Source organism: Neurospora crassa, linkage group I (genome assembly GCF_000182925.2).
Source record: "Neurospora crassa OR74A linkage group I, whole genome shotgun sequence".
Lineage (NCBI taxonomy): Eukaryota > Fungi > Ascomycota > Sordariomycetes > Sordariales > Sordariaceae > Neurospora > Neurospora crassa.
In genome coordinates, this window is record NC_026501.1 from 1,106,046 (window position 1) to 1,120,036 (window position 13,991).

A 13,991-nucleotide genomic window follows, 5' to 3' on the forward strand; every position below is an offset into this window, starting at 1 on the left:
CGGTACAGGGTCCTCTATCAGGTACGTACACGGTACATCGAGACCTACCTCTACCCGGTGTACAGATCATTGTTTAAAAGTTAACTAGCGCAATACTTTGCAACATCTTTCGACGAGGGAGAGGGCAAGGAATTCCAGTATTACTATTGGTTTGAACGTCCGCAAAGCCAGGCCAAGACCAGCGAGCGCATCGAAACTTGACTCCATCCAGAGCGAGCAACAACGGACCAGACGCTGTTACTCCAGGATGCCCGCCTGACAGCCTGAAGGTGGTAAAATAGAGTAAGTACCTTTAGTTACTGTACCCCGGTACTGCAAGGACTCATTGATGCAAACGCCCATGTTGTGCAAGCCTTCTGGAAGCCAAGCTTTCAGATCTTGTATGATATGAGGGTGCCAGCAAATGCAAAGCCCATTTCTTACGAGTCGAATGGTCTACCTCAACCTGTTGCATGTACTCCCTTGTCAGGGGAGTAGTAGAGGTAACTGGAGGGTAACTGGAGGACATCTGGACGAAAACCCACCCGCAGGCTCGGACGAGAGAACGAGCCGACCGTTGAATTGCCTTGGATGCTACCCGCGCCGCGCTGCGAGGGCTTGGAGCCCGAGAGAAAGTATCCCACTGTTTTGTGCACGGTGGTAGGGACAAAGCCCCCGGTCTGGTAGGCACCACCTCGCTAAATCCCTTTTACGGAGACTCCATCGCCGCTGTCTTGACCACTCGATGTTCGATAATCCTAGCGTGTCCCATTAATAATCCTCGAGTCAGTCCCGACCAGGGCTTATGCTCATCCCATTCTTCTTCTTCAAGTACGCACTTGCAGACCAACTGTACCTTGCCCTTGTCCTTGGTTTCTTTTGGAATCTCGTTTTCGTTTATATATCTACTGCTAGCCCCTCGTTCTCTGAGCTACTATCACTTACAACTCAGCCTGGAAGTCTTGCAGTTACCCCTCCACAAAGTTGGACGACTAACAACTATCTTACCTAAACATACGCCAAGAGATTCACTGACATCCTTTCGACGACCCATCTAATCGGCCAACAACCAAACAACAAGGAGCTCCACCACCTCACCCATCTTCCTGCTCTTCACAACAGTTGATCACATCCACAATGGAAGGCTTACCCACCCCACCGAACGAGGAGCACCTCAAAACGCAGGCTCCAAAGAGAACACACTCCAACTCCAAGGTTGTCAAGCCAGTACACCGCGGCGGCTCAAAACGCACCAGCGCACATGGACACCCTCAGTCCCCATCAATAGACAGCCACAGCCACAGCCATTCAGTTGGCGATGGGAGGCATAAGAGAGTGTGGAAGGCCTGTGAGAGGTGTAGAATGAAGAAGACCAAGGTAAATACGGGAGATTTCGAGGATTGAGCAACAGCTTGGTGCTGACATGTCTCGCCCAGTGTGATGGAGAGTTCCCCTGCAAGAGGTGTAAGGACGACGGCCTAGTATGTACCGCCGGGACCAGGAAGAAGACCGAGTACAAGCAATTGCCCAGAGGGTATGTGAATGTGATAGAACAAGCCGTGTTACTCAGGACATTGATTAACATGTTCAAACAGGTACGCTGAGGTGTTGGAAAACACGCAGTTTGCTCTCATCGCCACAGTCCACAAGCTTTATGCCATGGTACGGAGCGGGCAACAATGGGACCTTGGTGAGCCGGAGCTCAACGACCGTGGCCAACCCGTCATTCACAACATTGCTTCCAAGCTTGGCTGCATCCGACCCAACAGCGATATGGACCTTCCTGTGCATTCCATCTTCCCTGAGGACGAGGCAGGTCTCGCCGAGCTCGCTAGACAGTTGGAGGAGCAGCAGAAGGCCAACGCCGCGAACAACAGCAGCAGCAACAACAAGCAGGACCGCGACTCAAGTAGAACCGACCGTGCCAGCTCATCAGAAGTCGACCACTCGGACTTTGAAGACTACCGCAAGACTTTCAACAACGGCACTGCCGTTACCATGTCACCCGCAAGCCTCAGCTACGGTGATTTCGACATCGCCACAGCTACCCCTACTGATTCATTCCCCAGCCAGTCTCCTGTCGTGCCGCCTACCACTTTTCCGGCGACATGGCTCAGCCGTCCGACTTCGATGGACTTCTCAGCCCCGGATAATCTATCGTATCTCAGCATGGAGATGTTGAACCAGGGCCTTTACGAGTCCAACTTTGGCACCATCAAGCCCCACGTACTTTCGTGTCCTAACCCCGAGGTCATGATGGGAATGGGTGATCCGATGATGTACTCGGGCTACGACGCCGACCTGCGAATGTAAGCGATCGATGCATTCGGTATTATTCCGGCGTAAATACCCTGGTACAGAACAACCAACTCGACAACTCGATATACACGCACATACGGACATGCACTACGGTGCATCACTACAATCAGTACATGGCATCATGGAATCGGGGTTAACGAAAATGGCTACACAAGCGACTCTCGGGTTTCAAAACAGTTCATTGGGTGGATCGGACAATTTGCTTAGGGGTTTCGGCAATACGGAGCAAGGCAGCATTTGCAAAAGGCGTATCAACAGACAAGGGGAACAACAACCAAATGGAGGGGTAGCTCGCCGTGATGATTTTTCATCAAGCACCGCAGCACAAGAGCAAACCTTTTTCACTTCTCTCTCTCTTTTCTCTCCTAGAGCTAGAGAGAGTTATCTTTCATTACCACTCATTCCAATTGGCGGCAAGGAGTTTATGGTGCACGTTGGTGGGTTGTGTGGCTTGGCTTCGCATTTTCAGGGAGAGATTGGGCTTTGTTGGCTTTTTGGCTTATACAGGTGTTGGATTTTGGGCGGGTATTGGTCGGTTGGTAACCTGGGTTTGGGGGTGTTGGTTGGCTCTTTTTTTTTTATTTTGTTCTGAATGCATTGCATGGCTACTTTACCTTGCTTATCCTTGAAGGATGGTCAATGTCAGCAAGCCCGAACGGGGTCTTTTTTCCTCGCCGTCTTCGCCTTTTCCAGGGTCTCACGCAGGTTGGGGGGGAAAACCCACAGTCACACAACAAGTCGGTGGTTTCAAGTTACCGGACGCCGAGATTTGTTTCCTGCGTGTCTCCATAAGCGAGATGTTTAGTCACTTTTGCATTCAGTAGAGATACAACGATGCTGCGTACCTGCAGCTACGAATACAGCAGCGAAGTTTAACATCTCGGATTTACCAAAGTCTTGTTCACTTTGCTATTTACATAATCCTGCGTCTCGGAAGTAATCTGAGAAGCTGATTTTGCATAATTACCTCTACAGTCTTCGGTAATTGGTTGGGTCCGCCTTCACAAATACATTCGCCCATCCATCCTTCGGCGTTAACACAAATGTACCCTGCTTATTGCGCACCATTCCTGCTTCTATGCAAGTCAGCACAGCTCAGCGCACTCAGGGTCCATTCAGACACGACCTGCATTTGAGTGAGTCACTACGGGCATACACTGTGTACCGAGTTGTTGAATCGGACACAAGTACATGACAAGCGCCGCAAGTCCTAGGACATTGAGTGAGCCCATTGTATCATCAGTGCACTTTACTACGCAGTCAGTATGCATAACAAGTAAGAAAGAGCGAAACCTCATTGCGCACAACAACAACGGAGCTAGATTCCGCAATGAATCAAGATACGTACTAGTGCGTAATGATAAACTCCCGTCCTTTGCACGAATGTGTGATCACCATGGTAGATAGACAAGGCTGTGTGTGGTACGTGTAATGGTAGTTGGCAGTGGCGCCGCAGTGATGATATCAAGATTACACTACACTACACACTACAGTGCCATAGATTCAAGTGTGGGTGGGTGGGTAGCAATTGCACGATCTGATTATCCTTGATCGCCATGACGCCAAGAAAAAAACTCGGTTGTGGTAGATGATCTTCACTCGATATCATCAATCCTCTTCAGCTTGATTATGATTTCTACACTTGGTAGGTTGGAATAAAATCCTGGAAATGAAGCCCATTGAGGCAAAGGTTGAACCAAAAGGTCACAAAAAAAAATCACCCGGACGAGGCACAGTGAAAAAGCCACGAGCATGTGTTGCGTACATGGTATGTGTATGTGGGGGCGGCAGGCACAGAAGGCAGCAGTTACCGTTGAAATCGAACAGAGTTAAGTGATGATGGACCATGTTCACCATCAGCAAGCATTCAAGCCATCGCCGTCCATGTTGCACACACACACACACACACACACACGCACACAAAAAAGACACACACAAGGTCTTTTGTGCCTTGCTTTGCCGCTGCTCGCTGCTCGGTCAAGTTGTCCATCCATCCATTTATCCTACCGAGCCTACCTATGGAGAAAGTAGTATAGGGCGGTGGTTACTCAGCGGCGGGAGTGAGAACAACACAAATCCCTTGTGTATTGCCTGCGTACACTACATTATACACTATAACACTGCCTTCAAACCTCCTCGGACGGACACGCATGTCCGGACCTTTTGTTACCGCGGCGGCGTTCTAGAATTTGTAGTGTATCTGGATTGGGGAATCCTTGCCCCCCCCACGTCCTCAAAAAGGATTATTTCGAAATAGTGTAGTGTAGGTTCATGGACCCTTGCGTCGGATCCTTCCTTCAGCACAGACAGACCAAGGGGGGGGACCCAAATTCCTGGGTGAGTTAGAACAGTGCAAAAGTTGCACGACACGTGTGGCTGTGAGGACCGAGACAGACAGCGAGATAGATCTTGTGATGTGAGCAAGCTGAGTCAGTTGAGGATCGTGCAGTGGTGTTTTTTTTTTTTTTTTTTTTTTTTTTTTTTTTTTTTTTTAATTTTCAGGGACGGCCCATGGTGATATACTGCTTGACGTGGCTTGGGGGGGTTTTGTCAGAGACAGGATTCCACTTCACTTGGGAAGAACCTAAGGGTCTGGCCGCCTGGCGTGCTTGATAAGTGGGTCCTAGGTATACATACTATGTATGGTCTTGAGGAGGATGGGGAGGTTCAGTTCCTGGACTGCTGAATGCGAATACATGTATAGAAAGAAACAAGACATGTGGAAGTGCTCATCTTCCACATTCATAAAAAAAAAAAGTCTCGTTACTCCAGTCGTCCACTTGTCGTCGTCGTCGTTGTCCATCCAAAAAGTAACCTAGGAACGCGCATCATGCAACCCAACCAACGTTCCGTCTCGGGAAACGGAGTTTGAGCACTGTCCGCTGTCCCGTCTCCCGTGTAAGTGGTAGTGCGCGTTAGCGCCTTCTGGCCGAATTCCCGGGTTGCGACTGGGTCGTCTGCCCGCCCCCGTCCGTGCCCTGCGATCGGGCTGCCACCTAGTTCCAACCTGCCTAACACCCGACGGACGCCCAGCAAATTCAACATAATGGGAAGAATGACGGAATCCCATGACAAATGTGCGACGGGACACCAGCAGGGAAAAAAAAAGCAATGAAGAAAAACTCTGTTTTTTTCCTCCAAATTCGGGTGGTGCACCCAGAAAATGGGCATGACAAATGCCAACCACTCAAGATTTTTATTGCTGACATATCAAAGGAACCTAAGCAGGCATGACGGGAAGAAAACTGTGGGACCCTCTGCCACGCGTGCGGTCGGTGGATGGACGGTGACGGGCCGGCCAGCGGGCGATTGATTGCTTGGGGGGAGCGGGCATCCATGTTGGGGTTTGGTTTGGGTGTGTGGAGTAGTTTAGGTTCAGTTGCGATTGCGGGATGAACTGCCGCACGGGCATCGGAAATAACACCGGTCATCACTGCAGCGAACCTAAAATCCGTTTGACGAATTTATGTAGTGAATTGTGGCAGACAGGCAGGCAGGCAGTCAGCAGCGTTCCAGACAATATAATGTTGAAAGAACAATATTCTCGGCATGACTCCTACCCGGTACACAATGAGGGATGAGGGATAAGAGAGCATAAAAATTTTACTCAAATGAATATGGCTCAGGGAGCTGGGATTGATGGGACCCCATCCCCGACCCTTCTTTTCGCAACAGTATGTACTATGCAAGTGTCTCATTCACCAATCATTTTGTCGTCCTGTTGGTCCTGTGCCATCAAAAGATTTCATCCATCGGCTCCTGGGCTTGGATCTCACCGAGTCTTTGGCGTGTCGAATGATATTGCTCGATAAATGCCCTAGCTTCAGGGACCATGTCTAAACTACTGCGACATCTGGGTAGGTAAACCCCTCCATTGTTTCATGGCCAAGGAAATAAAACGGGATTGAACCGAGGTACGTTCGTGACAGCACAGCTTCGGCTATTTTCCTGGTCTGTCAACAATCTGATGCAAAAAATTGATACAAAGAGAAAAAAAAAAAGAAAAAAAAAGAAAAAAAGAAAACAAAAAAAAAAAAAACTCGCACCCGCTAGTTCGACGATCGCGAGCAACGGAGCAGTGTGAAATCCTTCTCACACTAGCCTCGGCCGAAGAAACACTATCGCTCCTCCGCCCAGAAATTCTTATGGGGAATCCTGGTGCAACACAGTATGTTTTCCGGAATGTATAAGCGTCGGTACTTGCGCCGCCGCCTCAAACAATTGCCCGCTATTCTAGTGCTTCGTGATGACTTCACGCTGTCCCTCAACTATATTGTTCTTCTGCCGCACTAAGCTTCTACAGGTATTAACTCGTCTAAATGGCTCAGTACAATGCCGTGGCTGTGCCAGACGGTCCACCTGCACAGGAACAGACCGCTCGATCTTTATGTCACTCAGTTTGTGCAAATGCGGTATGTAATGGTTTCGGTTAACAGTGCCGGTTCCTGACATTTTTTGGCCGATGTGACGGCGGCGACCACCAGTTTGGACTTCATATCCGAGGGATCACTGACCGATCAGCTCTCCCTTGGACGGAGCTTTCATCGATCCTCAGGATGTATGACCCCCACTTATCAGATCAGCGACTTTTTTAGGTTTGGATCGCATGTCCATGATGACGGTCCAGACTGCTGTTTGCTGATGTACTATGCAACATTATTACTTCTTCCTTTCATCCTTTCGTCATTACTTGTCACGATCCTTCCAACATCGATAACAGTAAACATATGCGCATCTTCAAGGCTTTTTGGACTCCTTGGAGACTTGGACTCTTCTCGGCCCTTATCGTACTCCAACCACTCCTTCACATGCTCGCTTCAGGCATCTCAGCCCCATCTTCGGCTGTGTAATAACCGAATGAGTTCCACGCCTAGCCCCGCGCAGTTGGTGCTTGGCCCTGTCTTGTCTTTCAATTACCCTTCTTGTTTCCGCCCCGCTTACCATGCAGTACGTCCTTCAGGGCACGCTGGTGAGGGTACGTAATACGCGTAGTGTACCTGTGTTCTTCTGGCGTAGTGTTGCGCTGTCGTAGTACGTGGCCTTGTGGCTCGGCTCCAGAGGCTGGTCGCTGGGGTAAAGTGGAATCTGAAACAGAACTTAACTGGCTTTAGCCTTATAGCTGTGCCGCCATGTACACTACGGAGATGAGGTATGTAATAAGGAAATCATCTCGCAAGCTTCGGAATACGATGCCGAGTAGTCAAAGATACATATTATCGTCTTGTCAGGCTGTCGCTTGACGTTTCATAGGCAGCCTTGGGCCACGGCAAGGCAGAGAACTTGTGTGCTTTGCATCGCCTACCTACCTACACATGACATGCTGTCGTTGCGTTTTCCGTCTTTCCAGAAGGAACAGGAGAGATTGATCCAACCCGTCGCCCCGTCTTACACTACCTACGCAGGATCAATGCATATGCAGTCATGAATATAGAGTTGGCGACATCAGCAGTCGAAATTCCCTATTCAAGTCAATTCACGAAGATGCAAGAAAATCCAATCACCGTCAATCTTCTTGCCAACCCATCTTTCGAACAGAGTAACCCCTGTTGCACATCACTACCTATCAGATGCAGTTTTCAGTTTCACCTATCCATGATTCATCATGATGCCTGCGTCTCTTCCCCCGATGATCATACTGTGTACAAACGACAAACCGACCGCAGCACCAATGCGCTACATTGAACGAACTTTACCCTATTCAGATGGAAAAGCTCAACCACGTTGGATGAAAGCAGGAGATTGGACGAGAACCATCGGCCAAGAACAGTGTCCATACTACGCAGCAAGCCGGTACCTAGAGGTACCTGAGTTTTGGAGAAGGGTACTTGGCGGTACCGTCACATCGAAATCGGGGATCGGAGATCGGAGTCGGGGATAGCAGAGAGCAGCTCAGAGAAGGAACGGTCGTCGGCCGCACGGGTTGTTCGCGAGGCCCGACTTGATGTAACGTGGGCGTGGACTTATGCAAACGCTATTCACACAAAGGATAAACCTTGTGCAGTTGGAAGGGGAAAGAAAATTGTGAATGGGTGGTTCACACTTTGACGGTTGCCGACTTCGGGACTTGGAGTCGGGCTGTTACACAGCACAAGTTGAAGGCGGGTTAGGGTTGAATAAGGGTGCCGTTCCCGTTCCAAAATGCCGTTAACGCCCAACCTCCTCCTTCTCATCAAACAATGACTCGGGGCTGAACAGCGCCGTAATCTTTAAACAGCGATGAAGGACATAAGGAATCAGGGGAAACTTCCAATACTAACAACTGTTGAAGTGGTTCAGCGTAAATTGACGAAACAAAGGCTGTCAAGATCACCCAACCGCGTACACCCGTCACAACTTGTGGTCCAGCCACGTCCACAGCGTGTTCACAACATTAGTCACTTACAGATAAATACCCAATCTTGTAGGGATAGAAGCTTCATCACACGAATGAGATCTTTGTCCTCCCTTGGCACTTTGTGAACGTAAAGAAGAATGCCCAAAGACGGGCCGAAGAAGCGCAGGAACAGTGTATGATAGTATCAAACACGGCGAAAGATGCACTTGACAGTCAACCAGAAACTAGAAATAGCCCATAGAAGCCAGACTGAGATAATTTGCAAATTTGTTTCCTCGTTATCATTGATGATAGCTCAGTATTGTGCAAGCTACATCACTAGTACGTGCCTCCAAAAGTTCGTTGTCTCAAACTCCTCGCTATCTATCTATCCGTCCAAGCCACCAGACCTTTTCGTGAACCTTCCTCCTTTTCTGGACCTCCATCCTGGCTACCTCTACGTACCGAACTTACTTGCCGGTAAAGCGGTAAGACATCCATTCCTTCACCTTTCTCTTGAGGTTATCTGAACCATTTTTTCAATGTCAACCTCTCACAGTAGGTAGTGTACCACAATCGCTTCAGTTCTGTCTCGCGCCTTTGTCCGTTCCGTTGGAATTGAGTGGAAGTGAAAACTTAATCTGTCCCTGGCTGGTCCGTCTTTTCCAAGTAGAAGTTCCCGCAACCCCTTCCCGGCTAGGTACATACTTCCCGCTTCCCACTACCCTACATACGTGCCTGTCTGTTCTAGTGTACCTCACCTACATACACATAGTGTAAATACCTCTCAAGCTAGTGTATCGCCCAACCTAAGAGATACCGACCTACCTACCGACCTACTCACCTTCCTTTATCCGCCCTTCCTTACCGAAACCCTTGTCCTTCTCGGGTTCTTCCTGGGTCATTCGGATTTCACCTTCCATTATGTATCAAGGGCCGTCAAGCGCTGTCAAGCCGCTGTCAACATGAGCGAGCATGCATGAACATGATTGGTGACACATACCGCCTGTGTCGTGGCCCTGCGTGCGCGATCTCGCCGCGGGAAAAAAGTTCCGGGCCTCAGTTACTCACTCGACTCACTCGACTCACTCGGTCGAGGTACACTACACTACCTAGTCTAGAGGAAGACACGCCCCTTACGCCCCATATATGCACGCCACGCACGCCAGACGCCGCGAGAACCATGAGCCAGGTGGGCGAAAAGAGGATTTACCCCTTTGGGATTAAAGCCTATCGTGACGCGGTGGAAAATCTCGGGTTAACTACCATTCATGAGGTGTAAGCTGCCCGGGCTGGAGATTACTACCTAGGTAGAGGAAGCCAAGGTAGGTAGGTATACATGAACTATTTGGGATTGGACAGAGGGAAAGAGGTGGGGAAAAGGTATACAGTGTTTAGGTGTACTTGTTTCGCTTCAGAGTGCAAACAAAGGAGTGGTTCACCTAGGTACCTATAGTGAGGAAAGCTTGCTGAAGGCTCGTAGCGGCTATGGCGTGCGATGTCGGCAGGGTTCAAAGTTGGAGGGACATGGAGGCCAGCTACTCGAAAACCTCTATGGCTTTCTGGGATGTTCTGTTAGCAGGTGGCATGTTGACTGATGTGTTCCAGGACACTTCTTGCGCTCTAGGCGAGATCCACTACTTGTCTTAAGAACTTACGGTTTCATCATAGAGCAACATGAACTTTGAAGTTTGAGAGAGGTTGAGCAGATGGTTTTAGTTCACAAGAACATGAATGAGGTCTCGCTCAAATGATCTGCGTCTAGGGAGAATGGTTCCAACTGTATATGTGAGGGGATGTTTGGAATATACGAGATAGTTGCTGGGTGTGAAAAAATCTATCAAGCAGTGACTGTGGCAGGAATGTGCTGTCTGGTATCTCGTTGGCATGAAGACGAAGCTGAACCCCTTTGTTAGTCTGTTGTCGACGAGTCTTTCTGTATGTGTATAACGGCGAAAGGAGCATGAGAGACTTATGTTAATCGCAGCCAGTCCCTTCAGGGTATTTCTTCCCGCTTCACGTTGTGTGAATGAACCAACCTAAACAAGATAAGGAGCCCGCCAGAGTGCAAAAACTTCATGACAATCCAATCTGTATAAAGAGAAAACAGAGTATGCGTATGGGAGAATTGGTATATCCATCGTAATCTAATCATCAGTTCCATCATTCACATTTCATCCAAAGCCATAACACTCATGATTTCCCTTCCCAGTCATCAACCATCCATCACTTCATTCATATCCCATGTACCATTTCTTACATCCTCACCGCTCAGTGGGTTCACCAAACCCATCAAGCATCATCCTCCCCTCCCACGTCAGATGTCGTCATAAAGAGAACCGCGGCGTTATTTTCCTAGAAATCGTCCGTCGGCCTCCTTTCAATCTTCTTGACATCATCCGGCATCCTGCTGACGCACAGCTGCCCGCAAAACTCTCCCCACTCGCCGCTGGTAGCCTCCTTGACGGCCTCCTGGAGGTCCTGACCGTAGTGTTCATGGTAGGCCTTCTTGACGCGAGACATGTGGCCAGCGTCCCAGTGGAAGCGGACTAATCTCGAAATCAACAGCTCGCGCCGCAGCTCGTCCCGCTTGGACAGGGTTAGGGCGTGGTTGAGCAGCATGGCGTCGCGGACGGGCTTATTGATGACGCCGTTGAGAATGTGGGCTAGGACTTCTCCCTGTTTTGTTTTTGGTCTCCATTAGCATCTCGAAAAAAGAAAGGAGGAAGAGGAAGGGAATGAGTACGTACGACAAGATTCCCACTCTTCTTCAACGCATCCCGAGCAAAATTCGCTCCCTTGTACGTCTCCTTATAGACCCTCATCACCTCCTTCAAGTGCGTCTCACTCCTCATCACCACAATCGCCAGCATGGCCGACTCGCCCCCCCTCTCGGACTTGATCGCATCCCTCAACGTCCTCACATCATCCGCCACCAGCTCGAGATCCAGTCTCAGGGGGTGTCCAAACCGATCCACATCCTCCTGCCTCTTCTCGTCCAAAACCATCAACACCGCCTTCTTGAACTTATCCTCCTTCAACTCCATCTTCATGCATTTCACAAGACTATCCCCGTACTTTTTGTCTGAAAACCCTGCCTTGATTTTGCAGATTTCTTCATTCGTCCTGCCCATCAGACTCTCAATCAACAACTCCCTCCGCGTCTTGTCCCCGTGGTACCAGAAATTCGCCCAATACGCTTCCGACTCCCACCGGCCCAGCGCCACCGTATAACACGCCTTCATGAGCGTCGGATCCTCGTCCTTGAGCCGCGCGCGGATGTGCTTGGCGATATTGACACCCCTGCGCTCGGCGCCGGTTTTCACCAGCCGCTTGTACTCACCCCGCAAGTCCATGACCTGCTCGTGCGTGAGGCCCGGTAAGATCTCGATGAGAACGGGCGTGTCGGGCGCGCGGCTTTCGCCCTTGAGGGCATTGGCGAGGCGGGCGGCGTCGTCGATGGGGTCATGGAAGCGGGCGCGGCGGGAGTGGGTGCGGGCGTGACCTTTCTTTTCACCACCGCCGCTGCCGCCTCCCTTGCGGTGATACTCGTCGTCCGAGGAAGAGGAGCCGTAGAGGGGAGATAAAGGCTCGACGAAGCTGTACGAGGAACCGTTGGGACCGGGTTGGGTGGGGAGCATCAAGGGGGAGGGCATTGGGGACATGGATTGGTAGGTGCCGTGGTAGGATTCGAGCATGGGAGAAGCGGGCGCGTTGGCGACGGAGAGGTTGCCGTTGGACATGTGAGGGTTGTGTCCGTTGACAGAGAGGAGGGACATGCGGTTGGTAGGCGGGAGCGGAGACTTTTCGCGGCCGGGACGCATGGCGGACTTGAGGGGGAGTTTGCCGTCGTCTTCGTGGCGGCCTCGACCGGGTGAGGAAGGGTAGCCGCTGCCGCTGACGTGAGGAGGCTCAATGGTGACGACGCTGGGTGCATCGATACGGCCCCCTTTGCGTTCATCGGAGCGCAGATCGTAGGCGCTGCTGATGCTGATGTTGGGGCTGTGGGTGCGGCCGCTGTGACGGCCGATGGGCTCCCCGTACTTGTCATCGGGTCTTCCAACACCTGCATGGTAGCTAGACGGACGAGGACGGTGGTAACCCGGTGATGGCGGCGTCTCTGGACGCTTGCCGTAGGCAAGATCGTCCTCAAGTCTGTCCTTTTTGCGTTGCTGACGCTCCCTGCTGGAATCTCTGTCCCTGCCCGAGGTGCTGGGCGTGCGGCCATGACCATGGAACGAGTCGCGTGACCCATGTGGTGATCCTGTCGAGTCGGCCGAGACAACGGTGGTGGCATACTTGGGCGGAAGATACATGCCGGCGAACTCACCCGGGCGCTCCCTGTTGATGTTCTTTCCCCAATCCGAAGACTCTCTGGGATCCGGTCTCCTGTCACGGCTCTGTGCGCGAAGGCGCGACTGATCTCTCACCCGTTCACGCGAGGGCGACCGCTCACGCGGCCTGCCTAGCGATGGCGCTGACGCATGATAGCTGCTGTGGTAGTAATCGCCGCCGCGATTACCAGCGGAAGGCGGGTAGTTGGCAAGTTGTTCATACGCGAGTGCAGGGTCAACGTCGCGATAGTTGTCGTTGGCTGGCGGGTACACACCGGCTTCGACAATGTTTGCCGAGGACGTGCGGACGTGGCTCCGCGGCCGGCGGTCCTCGTCCTCCCGGCGGCGATCTGCGGGGGAGCGGGACCGCCCGCCTCGGCTCCGTTCGTCCACTTGTAGGGACATGCTTTGATGCTGGCCGTCAAAAGTCTGTTGCTAACTCGAGTGTGGGAACCTGATTTCGGGTTGGTTTGGTCGATGACTGACAGACTCGGTTTATGCAGCTGGAATCTGGTCCAAGCAGCGAGGTGTAGGGCTGATATCGAATTTTGCGCGACTCGTCTTGGGAGTTTCAGGGATCAGAAATCTGGGGGCTGGTGAAAGTGAGGGGTCACTTTCTTGGCTTCCGCGATCTCCTATTCTCAGGTAAACAAAGGCGCAAAATGGTCTAGGATTAAGTCGCACACCAGCACGGCAGAACTTGTCGGTTCCTGCGCAAGCTTAATAAAGAAGCGCCAAAGAGTAGTTCGACTTGGAGAAGCTAACGGGACGTGCAGAAAATGGACAACGGCATCTTTAAAAACAGCACCAAAGAACAGAAGAGGCTGAGAAAAGATGCGCCGGTACCGAGGGGGCAAGACGCAGGAGGGCGGGGTTGGCATGCAGCAGGCCATGCAGGGTATATGGAGCCACTAACACGGCTCCGGAGCGTGCTAAGATGGATCAGATGAAGTGTGTGTGGACGGGCTGAACATGCACCGCGTATCAGAGAGGAATGTCACTGCCTGGGTGGTTGGCTGGATGATGGCGCTTACTGGCACTGTTGT

General features: G+C 51.2%; 2 protein-coding genes across 2 annotated transcripts; one reads left to right on the plus strand and one right to left on the minus strand.

The window, feature by feature from the left end:
- Positions 1-758: 758 nt before the first annotated feature.
- NCU02142 (hypothetical protein) lies at positions 759-3,169 on the plus strand. Its single transcript, XM_959207.2, has 3 exons — positions 759-1,356; positions 1,416-1,513; positions 1,575-3,169. The coding sequence occupies exons 1-3, from the start codon at positions 1,117-1,119 to the stop codon at positions 2,290-2,292; spliced, it is 1,056 nt and encodes a 351-aa protein (XP_964300.1). The 5' UTR covers positions 759-1,116; the 3' UTR covers positions 2,293-3,169.
- Positions 3,170-10,576: 7,407 nt separating this feature from the next.
- On the minus strand, positions 10,577-13,778 carry NCU02139 (annexin ANXC4). The gene is made up of 2 exons (XM_959204.2): positions 11,362-13,778; positions 10,577-11,290 (listed from the first exon to the last, which is right to left on the minus strand). Exons 1-2 carry the CDS (start codon positions 13,348-13,350, stop codon positions 10,967-10,969), a joined length of 2,313 nt encoding a protein of 770 aa, XP_964297.1. The 5' UTR covers positions 13,351-13,778; the 3' UTR covers positions 10,577-10,966.
- Between the last annotated feature and the right edge of the window lie 213 nt (positions 13,779-13,991).